The sequence below is a fragment of the Mus caroli genome, unplaced genomic scaffold (genome assembly GCF_978045245.1).
Source record: "Mus caroli unplaced genomic scaffold, Mus_caroli_1 scaffold_17, whole genome shotgun sequence".
In the NCBI taxonomy this organism is placed as follows: Eukaryota; Metazoa; Chordata; class Mammalia; order Rodentia; family Muridae; genus Mus; species Mus caroli.
The window spans coordinates 46,861,058-46,880,596 of NW_028227272.1; the positions used below are offsets into that span (position 1 = coordinate 46,861,058).

General features: G+C 41.2%; 1 protein-coding gene across 8 annotated transcripts in view; it reads left to right on the forward strand.

The window, feature by feature from the left end:
• LOC110311678 (leukocyte surface antigen CD47) overlaps positions 1-19,539 on the forward strand; it is a 57,021-nt gene that overhangs the window by 13,353 nt on the left and 24,129 nt on the right. For 7 of the 8 annotated variants that reach the window (XR_015045702.1, XR_015045703.1, XM_085832192.1 and 4 more), the window contains exons 3-4: positions 456-518; positions 15,633-15,722. Coding sequence is in view for 6 of the 8 variants with exons in the window: in XM_085832192.1 (XP_085688318.1) it covers positions 456-518; positions 15,633-15,722 (153 nt within the window). In the remaining 2 variants the exon portion in view is untranslated. The remainder of the gene's footprint in view (positions 1-455; positions 519-15,632; positions 15,723-19,539) is intronic. The other variant, XM_021185144.3, reaches the window with a different exon arrangement.

A 19,539-nucleotide genomic window follows, 5' to 3' on the forward strand; every position in this document is an offset into this window, starting at 1 on the left:
AACTCCGAAAGGCCTCCTGCATCCTAGTGATGCTGACCCTCTTAGAAAGAGCACAGTAGTAGCCAGACTTGTCTCTCATCTATAGCTCCTTCCCTCAGGAGCAAGGCCCAGCCTCAGCTATATAACATATTTGAGGCTAGCCTGGACAACAGGAAACCTCATGTTAAAAACAACCCTTCTGTTGACGTAATGGGTGTTTCTGTTCGTTGTCATCAAATGTAATTTATCTGAGTATGGTAGCCCATGACTGATCTTAGCACCTCGGAGGCTGAGACAGGAGGATTGCTGTAAATTGGAGGCAACCCTGGACTCTGTAAGTGAGTTACAGAAGAGCCTCAGGGCAAGACCTCACCTTACCAAGCCAAAAGAAATTTTTGCGAACAAAATGTACTTTTTATTATTCTATGAATTTGTAAAGTTCCTCCTGGTTATTTCGTCTTTTTGTGGTCTTATAGCCTTCAACACTGACCAAGGATCAGCCTGTTCTTACGAGGAGGAGAAAGGAGGTTGCAAATTAGGTAATCATGCTGATTTCTGGAGGCTTCTGTGGCCAGCTTGCTTCACTGGCCAGCAACTGGGAAGCAGGGATTCAACTTAACCGAATTGAATTCAGTCTTGATGCTAGCGTCCAGACTTTTCATGAGTGGGTTGGTGAGTTGCTGACAGCAGTGTTGTTATCTGAAGTAAACAGTCTCCTTTCTTTTCTATTTTTTTCTGCTGTCCTGGCTGATTATTATTATTATTATTTTTTAGAATCACATACAAGGAGTCCTAACAGTTTTAAAGAGTGCATCTTAAGCTCTACTTACACCAAAAGGTGTATTGCAGACCTCAGGGGTGATGACACTTTGAGAACCAGCTCTGGGTGGGATCAGGACTGCTGAATTAGGTCAGCTACTTCCCATCTGTTCTTGCTTTGAAAATGACAAAATGTCTCTTAGCAGATGTGTGTGTGTGTGTGTGTGTCCTGATTAAATATTCTGACCCAGGATTAGAAATCATCCAGTCTGAGTTACACATCCTATTCAGGACTCACTATTCACCCTGTTCATCAAGAAGGACTCTTCACTCAGTCCAAGCTGCCTATCTCTAGAAAATGAGGACGAAAATCTCATTTTCTCAGGGTGTGGTGTCCATGTGCTGCTGAGAAGGGGAGGGATGGCTTAGGAGGCAAGAAGAATTTGGAAGGCCTCTCACAGAGGCTCATGCACACCTTACTTTATGACTGATGCTAATTTGGGTTAAAACTATTTATTTATTTATTTATTTATTTATTTAAATGTCTGCCTTTCAGGATGATCTGGTCAGTCATGACTGTGTACAGGAAAAGATCATCCTCTACCTAGATGGAGATGTTCTGAGAGAGTGGATCGGTTCATGGGAGTGAAAGGGCCAGACCTTAGGAACAGTGGTTCTGGTCACTGAGGGGAAAAGTGATTAAAAACAACCAAACAACAACCAACCAACAAAAAGCAAACCATTAGTTTGAGACTGAAAAAGACAGACATGGAACAGAGATGAGTGGGAAGGGAATCCCAGTGTCTGAGATGAAGACAGAGCTTATTGTGTATAACTGCCTTATCTTTGTTTACCATATACATCCCCAACCAAAAGCCAAGTTTTATTTTGTGCCATTAAGACGGGACAATGTTTTGTTGTATGCAATGTAAAAATTCTACCAGAAGCTTAAAGTTTCTGACTTTTTATACACTTTCATTTATTTATTTACTTCTAAAGTATCTGGTGTTGCATGGGAAGCAGCAGAAATAGAGAAGTGCTCTGGACCCTTAATTTAGTCATCCTGAGTGGTTGCGTCTTATGTAGCTGTGCCATGGTATCAGAACCTACGGAGGTTCTCTGTTATCCCACTTGGCTAACCACCATCGTGACTGCAATATGGAGCAGATACATCAGCCCAGACATCCCCATGCTAACCTCAGGCACTCACCACACCTTGAATTACTCCTGACTGGCAGACTCTAATGCGTCACCTCTATCTGTGACTCTGTCAACTCAGTAATAATCCATCAATGAATTATTGAGTTATAATGAATGTATATGAATTACAGTCAACCAGTAACAAATGATCTTCCATGGCGTGCCCCACTCGGCATGATGCCCTTGAACTGCTGGGGGTTTTTGTGTTTGACTATGTTTATTTGTTTGCTTGTAACACAACGTTCATAACAACAACTAACCCCGTGGGTTTTTAACTAAGGTGTATCCCATTGTTTCGTAGTAGCTCGTTTAATCATTCCCCTCTGCGAGACGTTATGATCACTTTCAGTTTTGGGTTATCTACTAAGTATATGCTGATTTTTTTTTTTTTCAAAGGAAATCACTAACAGGATTCCAGAGTGGCTGTTCTTTTTTACAGTTATTGTCAGCAATATGAATGACCTAATTTCTCTGCATCTTTGTTGTGATAGGGTGCTGCTGTTTTATAACAGTTTTCTCTCTCTTTAAAATTGTGTGTGTGTGTGGGGGGGTGAATTTTAAAATTAGCATACAAGGCATTACAATACCTTGGCGTTTTCAAAGTGTATTTTAGTAGATTCTCTTGCCCCTCACCTCCCTGCTCCCGTTACTTCTGGCCCCTTCCTTGGAGCCCCTTCCCCAGTCTCTTTGCTTCATTCCTGTACCCTGTGTCCTTTGCCCACTCCCCGTCTTTTCTAATCATCCATTTTCATTAGTTGTTGGTCTCCTTTATAGCATTATAGATTTTTATTCCACCCCCCTCACACCCCAGGCTAGGATCTGCATGTGAAAGAGAACATGTGTCTTTTGTCTTTCCGGAACCATCGATTTTCCTGCAAGCTTCATTGGCTTGTTTTCTTGCAGCTGAATACAACCCTGTGTGTATGCGTACCACTTTTCATTATCCAGCCATCATTTACTTAGGCTGGTTCCATGTCCTTGCTGATGTATGGAGTGCAGTGGTAACATGGTTGTGCACTGCTCTTTGGTAGAATATACAATTGTTGGGAGTATGGCTAAGAGTTATAGCATAGTTAGGCTATACAATAGGTTTCTTAGAAACTTCCATATTTATTTCCATAATGGTTGGACTGCCACTAGCAATAAATAAATAAAATGTTGCTTCTTTCCTCGCATCCTCATGAGCATCTATTGTCAGATTTCTTGATGATAGCCATTCTGACTAGGATGAGATGGTATCTCAAAGTGGCTTTACTTTGCAATTCCCTGATGACTAAGGATGCTGAACACTTTTAAAAATATGCCTTAGCCGTTTGTGTTTCTTCTTTTGAGAATTGTGCATGCAATAGCCTACAGTTGTTTTGTTTCCCTTTAGTTTTCACTCTCTGTAAGTTCTGATCTTATCCTGTTATTTCTGTTATTTCTGTTAAAGATACTGTAGCTGTCTATTGCCTGGGCTGATAGTTTCTTTGCTGTGCAGAAACTTTAATTTTATGTAGTTCCATCTGTTGATTCTTGGAGCTGGTTCTTGCGCTATTACAGATCTATTCCAAAAGTTCTTACCTAAACATTTCTCTTTAAATGTATGCTATATATTTTCCTCTAATAACTTCAATGTTTGGGGTTTTAAATTAAGGAGTTTGATCCATTTCTAACTGATTGTCATACGGGATAAACAAAATGGATCTGAAGATTCTACAGGAAGACGTCCAATTTGGCCATCACTGTTCTTTTGAATACACTGTCTTTTTTTTCAACTGCATATTTTTGATGTCTTTATTGGTTTCTATGTTCTGTTCCATTGGTATCCTTGCCTAGCTGGGCATCTGCATTTATCACCATAGTTCTGTAGTGTGATTTGAAGTCATAAACACAATGCCTTCAGCTATGTTTTCCTCCTTAGGATACCTTTGGCCGTTTGTGGTCTTCTGTAGTCCCATGTGGACTCTTGGATTGGTTTTCCATTTTTTTCTAGTTCTTTTAATAATAGCATTGGGATTCTGATATGAATTACATTGAGTCTGGTAAATGACTTTTGGTAATATAGACATTTCCATGATATTAATTTCCTCACCCCAGGAGTATGGGATGGCCTCTCTATTGTATAGTGTTTCCTTTGATGTCCTTTGTCGATGTTTTGAAGTTCTCACTGCTGATGTTTTTCACTCCCTGGGTTAGTTCTTTTTGTGTTGTTGTTTTTTGTTTTTTTCAAAACAGGGTTTCTCTGTGTAGCCCTGGCTGTCCTGGAACTCACTCTGTAGACCAGGTTGGCCTCGAACTCAGAAATCCGCCTGCCTCTGCCTCCCGAGTGCTGGGATTAAAGGCGTGCGCCACCACGCCCGGCCCCTGGGTTAGTTCTATTCCTGTGTTGGGAATGACAAATCATTTCTTGTTTTGTGAGTTCTCTGTTAGTATTTGTGAAGGCTACTGATTTTTATATATTTATTTTGTACCTTACAACTTTACTAAAAGTGTTTGTTTATGTTAGAGTCTATAGAGTCTTTCAAATATATATTCATACCATATGCAAATAGGGAAAGTTTGGCCTCTTCCTTTTCTGTTTCTATTCCTTTCATGTCTTTCTCTTGTTTCATTGCTGAAACTTCAAGCACTACATTGACTTATAACAGTGAAGTGGATATCGTCTCATTCCTGATTTTAGAGACAGAGCTCTCAGTTGTGCTCTGTTTACTACAGTGTTGACTCTAATGTATTTTCCTTTATTATTTTGCCATATATTGGCAATGTGGCATATATATATATATATATATATATATATATATATATCTTCCTTTTATCATGAAGGTACTTTGAAGTTTGTCAGGCATCTTTTCTCCATTATTGATATGATGATATAATCCTTAAGTTACCTTATATGGTATACACTTAGTGATTTGTGTATGTTGAACCACACCCATGGATGAAACTCACTTGATTATGATATAGGATCTTTTAAATATGTTCTTGAATTTAAGAAATTTGAAGTTTTGCACCTATGTTCCTAAGGGAAATTGCTAAGTAGTTTTCTTTTCTTTTTTTGTCTTTGACACTAGCATAATAATAGCTTTGTAGGATGAATTTGGTGGTGTTCTTTCCCTTTCTATTCTGTGGAACAAATTGAGGACTGTTGGAATTAGATCTTCCTTGAAATTGTGGTAAAATTCAGCCATAATTCCATGTTATCCTGGGCTTTTCTTTGTGTGGGGACTTTTGATTAAAGCTTCAATCTTGTGGCTTGTAATGGGTCAATTTAAATTATTCATATCTTCTGTCTTTAATTTTGATAAATGATCTGCATTTAGAAATGCTTTTACTTCTTCTTAGGTTTTTGTAGTTTTTTGGAGTGTGTGATCTCAAAATATTCCTAATGGTACTCTGGGGCATCCATCTCCTTCTTTGTTTTTCTCAGGTTAGCTAAGGGTTTATCAATCTCATTAGCCAAGGCTTTGATCTTCAGTACTGTTCTTTAGTCCCTATATCATTTCTTTCTCTCACAAACTTTATGGTTCCCTGCCATTGTTGGGATTGGAACTGTCCCCTTGCTTTTCCAGAGCTTTGAAGTATATTTATGTGAGTTGAAGTGTTGTTTATATGAGATGTTTCTTCCTTATTAGTACAAGTGCTTATCATCATGTACAAGATCTTAGGACTACCTTGGCTGAATCCCAGAGGTTGTTCTCTCTGGTTTCAAAATACAATTGTCTCGTATCTCACTATTTTCATAGTTTCTCTTCCTGTTGATTACTACGTGTATTTCCTGGTGTTCTGATAAAGAACAAGGAATTATCTCAGCTTTTTTTGTTTGTTTGTTTGACTTGTGACCTATTACTATTATGTCATCAGTTTGGAATAAGTGGAAGATTGCAATGGGTTGTGTTGGGCAGTTGTATGTTATTCTTTATGCTTCTTTGTCATAGTTTGTTCATTGCTAGGATGGATTAGTCTTTTAAGTTTTAATTCTCTTTCTTCCAGTTCTATGTGGATGTTTGTTTGTTTGTTTGTTTTTCTGTGATTCTTGCTAGAATGGAGAGCTCTGTGACAATCCCCTGTGGAGACTGATCATGTCTGATGTTGATCATAGTGAAGTCACCTGAGGTTGCTGAGATGTCTGGGCTTATCAGGGTGATAGCAGGGTCACTAATGGGCCACATTCTGATCACGTATATTAAACTTGCTTGTCTCACTCTGAACGCTATAAACTTCTGAGAGCTGGAATCAGAATCCCAGTTGCTCACTAGTAGAGTCAAAGGCATGGTTCCCTGGTAAACACTGGAGCCAAAGATTCAGTCCTGTGGCGGACTCTAGGAATGCTGGAGTCAAAACCTCAGCTGGGCTGTGAACTTTGAGGCTATTGGCATCGAAGGCCAGGCCCTAGCAACTTTTATAGTTAACTCAGAGGAGGTTGCATTTTCATACATGTATACCAGTAGACTTTGTTCTTATCTGTTCCCCTTACTGCCCTCCCCTGACCTTAACCTCCACTTGCTGGTCCCCTTTCTCCCCTACAACTCATCTTTACATCAGCTTTGATGTCCCATGTAGCCCATCATCCTGTTTCTGCCTCTGTTTGCTTTAGACCTACAAACCTTCTCAAGGTCTTCTATTTGCATGTTTTACATACAAACACTTAATTATTTACATATATGTAAATGTATGTAAAACAAGAGGGACAGGTGAGGATGGCTTGTTTTACTTACCACAATGACCCCCAGTTCTATCTAATTTCCTGCAGCTGTCATAATTTTATTCTTATAGCTGAATAAAACTCCATTGTGTGTATATACCATACATTTTTCTCTGTTGATGGCCATGTGGGCTATTTTCTTGCCTTGGTTATTGTGAGTAGGGCAGCAATATAAGAATCCCTCAGGTTTACTGAGGACTCATATAGATAGAGCGTGTTGTAGTTCTACTTTTAGTTTTTGGAGGGACATCTTTACTGATTTCCATTGCTCCTATGACAGCGTTGTATTCTTCCCAGCTGTGTGTAAAGGCTCCACTTTCCGTACATCCTTAGCAGTATTTATTGTTTTCCGTACATCCTTAGCAGTATTTATTGTTTTCCTAATGCTAGGCATTCTGGCTAGAATGAGATGGAATCTCAAAGCTAAGGATGTTTAACATTTCTTCACGTGTTCTTTCATTTCTTTGTCTTTCTCCCTCTGAAAACCGTTCGGGTCTCAAGCTCATTTGTTAAGTGGTTGCCTTGGGATGATTTGCTAACTGGATGATTTCTCTTTCTGAGAACTCTGTTCAGGTGTTGACCAGATGAATTGGTGTTTTATTTTTGGAGTTCTTTGTAGGATTTAGGTGATAATCCCCTGTCCGACACATTGTTAGCAAAGGTATTCTCCCATCCTGTAGCTTGTCTCTTTGTTCTTGGAGCCACTTTGAGTGGGAAAAGGAGTCAGTAAAAGAAACCTTGGCATACAACATCATTTTGGGAAGAATATGTGTTTGTTACCAGAATGATGTTTGTTTTGTGGACTTGGAGATTTAGGTATTACAAATCATTTTTACTGTGTTGTGCTTTTTGTGCAAATGTAAGTGTAAACAAGAAAGAGAAATTATCTAGGATGTAATTGAATTCCACTCAGTAGAACACAGGTAATGGTGAGCATTTGTTGCTCTGGAGCACAGGAGCTGACAGTGTGCAAACACTGAGTGACATTCATACGTTTCTAGGCCAGTGCTTCAGGACTTGAGTTCAGAGAAAGCTCCCCACCCCCTTTTTGTTTTATACTTCATCATTTCTTAACCTGGGAAAACTTAAGAGGCTCAACTTACCCTGTGATCAGGGTCTTTAAAATGGTTATTAGTATTTATTGAATAGTGGTTTTCATCCATGTGTATAATGTATTTTGATTGTATTCACCCCCATTACTCTCTCTGTCCTCCTGTTCCCACTGATCTCCAATCTTCTTTCCAAATAGTTCCCCATCTTCTTTCACATCCTCTTTGAGTATGAGTATGAGTATGTGATCCAAAGACTTTATACGAGTTGCTTTTAGAAGCATTGGGTGTGTGTGTCTGTGTGTTTGTGCGTGTGTTGTGTGTGTTTTGGGGGGGAGGGTGCTTACATACAAGAGTAGGAACGACTTAGCAGTGTCTATACTGTGAGGAGTGGTGGACACCTGAGTGGCAAAGTCTTGAATGAGTATGGGCTGTTGACACGCCCCATGGCCATATCAGGGTCCATAGGAAAATGACAAAGCGTGATGTCACCCCTTGGGGGCGGGTGAGGCTCGGAGTAAGGGCAAAGCCTTTTTTGCCTGGTCCACGAGGATACTGGTAGTCTGTGCAGAAAATGTCCACCATAGCTTTATCCCCTCCCTCTGATATTTTATAGCCTAAAAGCTGCTCCCCTAATGGAGACTGTTGCTATCCAAGTTAGCTAAATGTCCGTGTTTAGTTGTAAGTCATATCCTTGTCTGCTTATTCAACTGTATAACGTAAGCGTGCTGGGCTTCGAGAGTGCTGCAGTCTTCCCATCAGAGGGCCCAGCATATCTGACTATCTGGCTGGCTGTGCATGTTTGTCTTTTCTTGGTTCTCTTCTTATCTCAGTTAGGTCAAGTCCTTGAGGCTGTGCGTGCAAAGGTGTAACATAATACCACAAAACAAACAAACAAAAACGAACAAGACTCTAAAATCATGTCTCCTTCAATTCTTAATACTGCCAAGCGGCTGTAGATTCTCAGAGAAGGGTGAGACCTTGTGAGTCCCTCTCCCCTCCATCACAGGACATCGGCAGCTCCAATCTTGGGCAGATTTTGTGTACGTAATCATAGTTGTTGTGAGTTCAGTAGAACAATGGCTTTGTCATGCTTGGAAGACAGTATTCTACAATACTAAGCCCTGTCCTCGGGCTCTTACATTAGTTTTCTTCCCCCTTCTGAGCTTTGCAGATGGTAGTACAGTGTCCCATTTATGGCCGTGCATTCAGTAGTCACATACTCTCAGTCTTTGGTCCTCAATTTTTCTTAGCAGCAAAATGAGGATGCCATCTCCATCACTGCATTCTGGGCTAGAAATAAGGTATCTCCTTGGCAAAGATTCGTTAGGTGCTGATTGTGGGTCAGTCGGGTGCTGAGGCGGGCTGTATGGACTCAATGATAAGATGCTACTTCAAGGTTCTAGTTAGTGAGTACAGTAGAGATGACAAGCGGGGAATGGCCTCCCATTTGTCTGAGTGCATCCCAGATGTATTATTTATGCCGTGTGCTGTGCTTTGCTCAAAACGCTGGGACACAGATGTAGGTGTTACCTCTTCTCAGTACAGAAAGCAAATGAGATTCAAGTAATGTGTTCAAGGTCAAACACACTTCCAGGACCTTACCCTGGATTTCCCTGGCTTGAAAAGAAATAGCATAAGATATAACGACTATGAAAGCATTTATAACAATATGTAAATAATGAAAATTAAAATTACTCATTAATATTCCTATTAGCAATGGTACAGAAAACCTACGATAGTTACTCTAAGGACCTAAGATTTCTGGATTTTGCGTGAAGAGATCAGCTTAACACTGTTGTACGTTCTGTTGTCCTCACTGCGCTATAAACTGCATTCATAGTGATGACGCGAAGCTAGCAGAGTTCTTAAGTGTCACAAGTGCTGAAGCCTGAAGCAATGCACATTTATTAGCTAACAGTTTTATAGTTCTGATCATGATGTGACTGTGCCTTGTGTTCAATTCTATGACAAAAATCAAGATACTGACTGCTGACCACAGTCTGTTCTTACTGGGGTTTTATGAACCTGTTAAAAGCTCACATAATTGCCACTGAATTCAGTTCCTTCACAGATCAAGGCTGAGGGCGCTACTTTGCAGGGTGCCAGGGTCTTGCCTCCACTTCTGCAGGTGCAGGCAGGCTTTGCCATGTTGTCCTGCTCATGTGCATAGCCAGGGTCAGGGACTTTATCTCACGGAACCCTTCTAATGTGTCCCACTTCTTTTTCCAGGAAGAGTCCAGGGTCCTTTAAGAATCATTTGATTAGACCAACTTTTGTCCTTCAAGGACAACCTCCTATTGTTAATGTCAACTGATTGTCATCTTAATTGCATCAGCAAACTTCCTTTTCTAGTTGTAATAGTTCTAGGAACTCTAACCTACTCAGTCTTATATACAGAAAAAGAGAATTGCACAGGTAATTATGTCAGAAATGGGAGTTCACCTTGGAATTCGGACAAGCCATGTCGAGACCCCAGAAAAGCCATCATAGTCCTGAAGCATCAAGTCAAGACTTTTCCTTGAATTCTAATGTTACCAATTTTATTATGATCTTTTGCCAGAGATCCTTTTGCTATGTTTTGGAGATTTGTATATGTATATTTTATAGTATCTTTTATTTCTTGAAATTATATCGTTTCCCCTTCCCCTTACTTCTTCCAGCCTCTACACTGTAGGCATCCCTTGTTCTCTCAAATTCAAGGCGTCTTTGCATTTAATTGGTTTTGCACAGGCACACACACACACATACTTCTAAATATTCAAATACAAACTGCTAGGTCCATATAATGTTACTTGTATGTATATGATCTCAGGGTTGACCACTGGATATTGAATAACCAATTAAGGAATTCTTCCTTGGGGAAAGCACTTTTTCCCACTCTCAGCATCCCCCAGTTGCCAGTAGGTCTTTGTCTGGAGTTGAGTCTCATGAGCTTTCCCAATCTGAGGTTAGCATGGCCAATGGTGATGTCATGGTTAAGGTAGCCATGTTGATGAGACTTCATGGATGCTGCCTTTATAGTTTCTAGGAGACACATTCTCACAGAAAATTTCCTGTCCTTCTAGCTCTTAACAGTCTTTCTGCCCTAACAGATTTTCTGCAAAAATCCCCGAGGCGTACATGCAGGAATTGTGTCACAGATACATCTGTTGGGATTGAGCATGGCATAATCTCTTGTTTTCTGCATTTTGATCAGCTATGATTTTTTTTTTATTATTATGGACTCTGTTGCAAAGAAAAGTTTCTTGATGAAGTGTAAGAAGTACACTTACTTGTGGGCATACAGATAAATATTTAGAATATTTTCAGGAATAAGGCCAATTTAGTGACCTGGGTGTTGGGGGTTTACCTCCGAGATTCATGACTTCACACTAGCCCTGTGTACTTGACTAGGTTTACAGTACTGGACAGAGTTTCCTTCTTGCTGAGCAAGCCTTAGGTCTAACTAAAGAGCTTTTTGTTACCACCAAGGTATACATACTTCTATTTCACCCCTAGGAATACTGTACCATGCTGGGTGTTGTTGTTGTTCATAGGCATTAACATGTTGCATATGTTGTTGCTTGCTTCCCTCCTCTGCAAGCTTGCATATAACATTCTGATTCCATAGAAGTCCGACCTCAGGGAGGAGGCTTTTGAGCCAGATTCAGCTCAGGTCCTCTAAGTCCTGTGTCTGCAGTTCATGCTGTTCTCACCAATAGCCTATAGTGTATGGGGAGTCTCTTGGACAAGTCTTTACCAGTAACTCAGAGGGGGATCCTCATGCCTGCTGTTGGTGTTTTTGTCAGATAGTCTGTGGCTTTTGTGGAGAGCATTGTCAGGCCACAAGGGAAAATGGTATTTAAATGGTATGTGTATAGATGTATCTGAAGAAGAGGGATGGTCCCTTCACTGTTTTAGGCAGGCCCATTTTGCACAGGTGGCATCCTGTGTGTCACTAACAGTCAGATTGGAGGCAAGGGTTAAATACCCTCCTTAGTATCACGTCTGTCTTTTTGATATAAGAAGTTCATTTTCCCGGGGTCCATCTTCCTTAACGAGGACTGGGCGCTTGGGAGCACGTAGGGGAGAGTCGTCAGCAATAGCTTGGGTAGAATCACAGTGAATGCCCTTGGAGTATCTTTCCCAATTCTGCGATACTGTTCTTAGATCATTTTATGCTTAATTAATTTCCTTAATGCCACAGAAAGTCAGAGCCGAAATGGATCTTAGAGACGTGCCTTGTCTCTCACTCCCCATGGGGAGGAGTAGTTAATGGCACCTGACAACACTTCTGTAAATCAGTGGCTTAATGGACATCTAAATGGGTTTCTATAAAACATTGGGGCTTTTCCCCTAGCGTTCTTTTTGACAGGGTCTAGCTATATAGTTCAGGCTGGCCTTGAACACATGATACTTCTGCCTCAGCTTTCTGAGCATTGACATTGTAGAAGTGGACCCACCATGCCTAGCTCCATCGATTCTCCAGCCAGCTCAATTGATTCTTAACTGTCCAGTTCAGTGAATCTGCATTTCCCCAGCATAACAGATTAGAGAAAGGCAACACAGTTGTGACTGTGACAGAAGCTAGACCCCAGCAGAAATCTGTGGCAGTCATTTTAAACAGAGAGTCGTAGACATCCCCCTGCCACCCCTCCCCAATACGTGCCACCGGGGAACATGTAGAAGACCTTGGTGTGGTAATGAGGGCAGAGTGTATGAAGTTTGCATCAATCTCTGGCAGATTCTCCTATGTCCCTAATAAGAATCTTCGACCATAATATTTTTTTTCTGCTGTGTATCGTTTCTTACAGTCCTTGAATTGTCCTCCCCCCATGTCTCATTACTTCTTCATAGAATCTTCTAGGTCTTGAGTACTCATCGACTCTATCGCAGTAGCTCATTCTCGGTTTCTCTTGTGCCAGGCAGTTCACCTGAGACCATCCCAGCTTGCCACTGACTATGTGGTGTGTGTAGACACTAGGTACCATCGCCTCTCAGGGACCTACCTGACGAGATCCTGTGGCCCATCCTGCAGTACTGACAAACATTTTAATTTAGTGTGGGATAGCAAGGTGGCTCAGCAGGTCAAGATGCTCACTGCCAGGTCTGACTATATGAGTTCAGTCTCTGGGACACACACATGGTAGACAGAGAGAACCAACTTCTGTAAGATGTTATTGGACACACACACACACAGAGTGAGAGAGACAGAGACATAGAGACAGAAAGAGAGAGCGAGAGAGAAATAGATAAGAAAATCAGGTTATTTTCTTTCAATCATAAGAGCCTTTCAAACATGTGCCGTCTATCAGTCTTGGAATTAAATCTCTATGCCCTAACAAGCTGTTAAGGCATGATCTTCCCTCCACACACCCTTCCAATCTATTCTGCACCTCTAGATTCCATTCATAGAGGTCATCCATTTGGCTCCTTGATCTGCTGTCCTTTGACTCTTCTCAGTCTCCTTCCCACATAAGACTCAGATCAGTTCCTCCCCCCAGAGGCCTTTCCCATGCCTCAAGGAATCTGTTCTCTACTTTCATTCCTTCTTAGGGTCAGCGTCCCCTATAGTTAACTGCTAATCAGCTCTTGTATCAAGGAGAGCTTTATCTATGGTGGGCTGTCTTTGAATGTTGGTAGCATAACTGAAAATGAAGAGACCATTGTTGTTGCTAATGGCTTCCTGCTACAGTGTCCTAAGATGGTTTGGCGTTTAGGAGGGAAGGTTGGTGAAGACACATGATTGTCAGCTCAGGTTAAACATGAAAGTACACAAAGATTATATTTTAGTTTGAGAGCTAGCAGGATTTCTGTCTACACAGATGTGGGATGGGAGAGAGATACGAGTCAAGTAAAATTAAAAACCTGGACTGACCACAGCTGGAATGAGGATGCTTGGTGAGAAGGTGGTAGGAATACTGGAGAGAAGGAGGGGTTTGAAAACAGAAGGTACTTAGGTCCTTAATTCAGTGCGCCTCTTTTTCTATAAGTTAATAATTCCATATATCCTATAGAGATAAATAGTGACCCTATACAACTCAAAGCAGAATAATGGAAGGTCTTGATTAGGAAAAATGAATTAAGCATACTTATAAAGGTTTTGCTCACATCTTTGCAGAAGAGTGGTACCTTATTTCTTTGCTGCGTAGGATTTTATACTGTGCAAGGTGGTATAAAGGGATACTGAGTTACACAGTTGGACCTTCAGGACATCTATGGGCATTTCTCTCAGAGATCTGCAACCAACGAGCATCAAAACCTGGCATTCCATTTGTCACAGTTAGGGTTTCTGTTGCTCTGATACACCATTACCCAAAGCAGCGTGGGGTTCATTTCCATCATTGAAGGAAGCTAGAACAGGAGTTCAGGGCAGGAACTCGGGGCAGGAACGGAGCAGAAGCCATGGTGCCGCTTACTAGCTTATTCCTCATGCCTTGCTCTCCCTGCTTTCTCATAGTACCAGGACCACCAGGCTCAGCAGGGCACTGGCCCCAGTTATCTGGGCCCTCAATTGTCAACCAAGGAAAACAGCACAGGCTCACCCATAGGCCGATATATTTTCTTAATTGAGCTTCCCCCTTCCAAAATGACTCTAGCTTGTGTCAAAGTGGCATCATAGCAGCCGGCACACTAATCTGAAATATTTGTTATCTTCAACCGCAAATATAGTGTGTCTCCTGTGAGTAGGGCAGAGCATTAGATCCTGGTATTAGCAGATTAGCACTGGTATCTCCAAGATAGAATTTACAATTTCATTATAGGGATTGATGTAAACCTTTCGCCAGTATTTAGTATATAAACTTAATATACTAAAGTTTATAAGTTTAATATGTCTGTCATCGTGGATGAAAGCCTGTGAACTTCCACACTGACACCAAAGGCAGAAGGAATGCATGGTGCTGATCTCAGGGATGCCAGGGCTCTCTTAGGACAGGAACCAGGAGCAAAGGGACCCTAGCACACACCCTGTATAGGCAACTTTGAAATCTTTCAGTAAGTTGACTTGATTTCATTTTTAGAGAAAAACAGAATTCACACATAACATTTCAGTCCAGTGGGATTATCAGTTGAAGTAAAATGTAGCATTTTAACAAATGAACTGCAGTCTTATTGGTGATCTTAGTACCTAAGGGCCATGCATATAGGATGTGGGGTAGGAGATATTTTCACTAGGTGACCTATAAACACTTAGACGGCTTCCTTAATAACCTAACGTTTCTTGTGCTTCCATAAAACTATCTTTTTGAAGTCAGCGGCTTCTAAGTTAAGTCTTCTCTTCCAGAGCCAGTTTAAGAAAAGGCCAGGGATACCTGTGTTGGTCTTAGTCACAGTCATCAGAAGGACCTCGTGGCCCTGACAGTTCCTTTACCTAGCTGTCCACATCAAGCATATAGGAGCACTTACAGTTGATGACTGTCGCACACACAGGGATTCAAGAGGCTGGATACCCAAGGAACAAGAGCATGGGGCTACTGAAGAAAATATGTTGTTTTATGGGCCAGGGTTTCTGGGTCAGTGGAGATTTGATTGCAGTTCAAATTTAAGGGTCTGAGTTCAGATCCCCAGCATCCACACAGAGGCTGAGGCACAGCACTGGAGACTTAGAGACAGCTATGCTCCTGCACCTAGTCTAATCAATGATCTTCAGGTGTGAGAGAGACCCTGACTCATAAAACAAGTTGGAAAGCTATTGAGAAAGACAGCAGACATTAACGTCTGGGCTCCACATGGGTGCACCTATCTTACATACAGTCAAAGAAGTTGTTTGAGTAAGTTATACATGGAAAATGTTTTGCCTTTGTGTATGTGTGTGTGTGTGTGTGTGTGTGTGTACGTATGTGTGTGTAAACCTTGGCCCACAGCTGTAGTTAATTCTATTTTCTACTAGAGTAATAAGGATATACTTGAGACCATTAGCAGTGGGTAAACACTATACAGTCAACACTAATTATGATTTTTGTTTTCTTTCCCTACAGTTTCGTGGTTTTCTCCAAATGAAAAGATCCTCATTGTTATTTTCCCAATTTTGGCTATACTCCTGTTCTGGGGAAAGTTTGGTATTTTAAGTAAGTATTTCAATGCATTTTTTTTCCACGTATGCTTAAGTGATATACTGTGTGTATTCCTAGGGCAATGGTTCTCAACCTATATAGCCCGTGATCCTTTTAGGGGCTGTATATCAAACATCCTACATATCAGATATTTACATTACGATTCTCAACCATCACTGTACTTATCAAGTATCAATGAAATATTTTTTTATGTTGGGACACCACAACATGAGGAATTGTATTAAAGGTTTCAGACTTAGGAAGGTTGAGAACCACTGTTCTAGGGTATTATCAGTGTTCTATCTAACTAGCTCTGTCTATAACTAGCCTGTAGAAAAAAGGCCCCTGTCCTCTAGGGACCCAGGATACTGTGCCTCAGTTCCCCAGTTGGAGCTTGTCTGTAGACAGAGCCCTGTCTGTGCCTGTTGTACAGCTCTGCAGCCCCTGATTGAAAGAGCTGTGCTCTGTGGTCTTGCTTTAACAGCCACATAACCGAATCTCTGAAGGCCAAATCTGATGCTGTGACTGATTTGCCATCAGTACATGCACTCCAGTTCAGGCTTATACTCAACAGGATCCACATACCAGCCTATGGCCATTCCTCCAGGACCATGCCCCATCTCCTCCATATTTCCATACAATGACGTAAGAGAAATCAACTACATTGGTGAAGTTCTGAGGTGACACACTAAACCTTCAAGCTTTAAAAATGTAGGATCTATTTGCCCTGTAACCCCCTAGTGTAGCCATTGAGGACCAGTAAATACCAATTCAAGTAAGGAGAAAATGGTGCTAATTAAATGGCCTCTGGAGAGGTGAATGCTAGTGAATTACTGCAGAGGGTGCCTGCCGGAGAGCCTGTGTGTCCTCAGTGAGACATAAAAACAGATGTGAGGTGACTAGCTGTTTATTTGAAGAATTTTGCACAGTGTACAGGGCTGTGGAAATGCTTGGTGGTTTTAGAAATGTCCCCAGGTTATGTCTAAATGGAAAAAGAGGGGAACAAGGCCTGGCGGTGGCAACTGTCAAGACACTATAGCCCTCACCTCCAAAACTGCAGACACTGTTGGAAGTCATCTTAAAATTTCAGTAAGCCTCTTATTTTAAGGGAAGGGATGATATGGCCTCGGGCCCTGCTCCTTCTTCCCTGTGTTAGGAAAGCTTTCAGCCACATTGGCAGACCCAGATTTTCAGGGTTCTCTTGAGATTCAGGCAGGAAACAGCCTTTTAAGGACACATCATACAATGATTTCAGAGCAGCGCTGTTGAATTTGGGTTGACAGAAGTTTTCTGCTTGTGACATGATCATTAGCAATACCATCCTCAGTGGAATGGATCAGAAATGAATCTCTTTATGATCATCCATATTTATAAAGAATGAGACTAATGATTATTTTTCTGACTACGGCATACGTTATGTAAGAAGTTATCAGATCATCTGTTGGCCGCATATCTAGAAGTAAGGGTTTTCTTTTTTTCCCTTCCATCTTCCATTTCTGTCTTTGTTTCTTTGTTTGGTGTTTTTCTTCTGTAAAAGGAAACGGTAAATTGGCTCATGCAGCTTATGCATTTGTACATCCTCGTGTCCTGGTGTCTTCAGCGTGTTGTCATGGCTGCTTGTACTCTCCTGCCATGGCTGTGTAATGTTTTATTGAACTTTCATCTTAATGGGTATTAAGGAAGTTTCCAAATTTTGATACCGTGAAACTGATAAAAGTGTATGAGATTCTGGACAGCAGGGATATTTTAAGCCTGCAGATAAACTCTGCCAACATGTATTCCAGATCCACCCTGTCAATTCGAGCTACCTCTGTCGAGTCCCGCTGTCCGTCATTCATCTCAAGGGCCTGGCACTGTTATACTTCTAAAAAACCTTCTGCTAATTTGATACGTGGGTAAAAAAAATTTGTGTTGTATTATAGTTATATTGGATATTCATTTTAGTATTTTTATTATGCCAGTGCATTTTAAATAGTACATATATAAACCTAAAGAAATATTTATGGGAAATGTTTGATATTGGGAGGAGCCTGAGGGAAAGAGAGAGAGAGAGAGAGAGAGTGGTGTATAGAAGACAAACCTCTGGGCTTGACTCACCCAGCCTGGCCTCACATTAAAAGTTAAGTAGTTATAATAGCAGCTGAATATTTGAGGAGCTCTTGCTCTGAGGAGCAGTCACTCACGGTGCCAAGTTCTCTCCACTGAAACCATTTATTTCCCACAGGGCCTCTGCCAGTGCTGTGGCTATTGTTCCAATTTTGTAGAAAGAGACAAGAAGTTTGTCCACAGCTACCCAACTGTTTCCTGGTAATCCCCGATTTGGACAGTGCTGTTAACCACTAGATTGTCTGCTTGTCTTGAATGTCTGCAGGAAGGATGGATGGGTATCTAGTACACCACTTTGAGCCTATGAAACTGTTAATAATAGAGCAGAATGTTGGTCTCGCGTGATGATTTATTCTACCCGTACCAACAGGGACTGCTGGGCACTGAGCTGAAGGTTTGAGGTGTGGAAGTGTGTGCCCATGCCTATTGACTTTGAGGCCACCACACGTCAGTCAATTATGTTAACAAAGAACCAAGACTTTTCCTTTCTGGATTTCTAGTTCTTTTTCACCGTTCATTCTGGTCTGTACTGGACCACAGGATCATTTCTCTCGGTGATCTCTCTGGCTCTGCATGTGAATCTGTGACCATGCTGCAAGAAGAAGCCTACACCTTTGAGGACAGTTCGTTTACAGAAAGCTGTGTCTTGAAGCACGGCTCAGGACACTTGTAGCCTTTCCTCAGTGATGGAGTCTGACCTGAGAGCTCTAAGCTGAAATAAACCCTTTGCTCCGTAAGCTGCTTTTGGTCATGGTGTTTATCACAGCAACAGAAACCTTAAGATAGACCAATTATCTTGGATCAACTCAAGAGTTAGTCATGCTATTGGCTCCTGGCTGATTTTGGGGGTTCTTCATCTATACTGTGACAATATAAGTTCTTTCCTACACTTTGATAGCTGGATAGGTGCTTTCAAGTACTGCATTGTATTGTAGCTCTTTCAGGCTTAAGGCCCAGCTATACATAAAACACTGGCTGTCCGTTCTTTGTTTTCTTTTCTTTTAACCCTTGTCCTATATTGATAGATGATCTTTAGTATGCAGTCAGCAGCATGGCCATGAACCTGACTGTGGAAGCCGAGCTCTGCAAACAGTCTTGATAATAGATAGGAAAATTACCATCATACAGTGGCCTTCAAAACATGTTGTCAAAAAAAAAAAAAAAAAAGCCGCATTGGTGGTATGGTCCTGTGATCCTAGCATTACAGAACAAACACTAGAGCGACATAGTAAGAGCCTGTACAAAAATTAAAAATACAGCAAAAACAAAACAAAACAAAACAAACAAAATACCCAAACCTTTGAAAATATTAAAACTTCCCTACTATAGCTGTATTAGAAAACAAAAATAATACTAATGTTGAAAGTAATACATGGCAGATCAGACTGCTAAAACGTCAGTATTTTAAATGTCATGTTAGATATAGCTTGATGCTTTCCGTCTTGTTCTGTGGCTTTGGAACCAGAGTAGACATCCCCTGGTAAACTGTCAGGCTCCCTTCTTAGTTCCTACCAGCCTGCAGCTGGCAGCTTCGCACTCTCACTTTCAGGTTTCAGAATTCTGTGGTATGGTTTTTTGATGTTTTTGTTTTTGGAGTTTGCTTTTGTTTGTTTGTTTGTTTGTTTTGTCATTTGTTTTCCAGAGTCACATCCTCAGGGACATTCCCATTGTCACATGGTCCTTAACTTCACTCTGTTAGTGAGTTCACCATCCTCGAGCTGTCCAG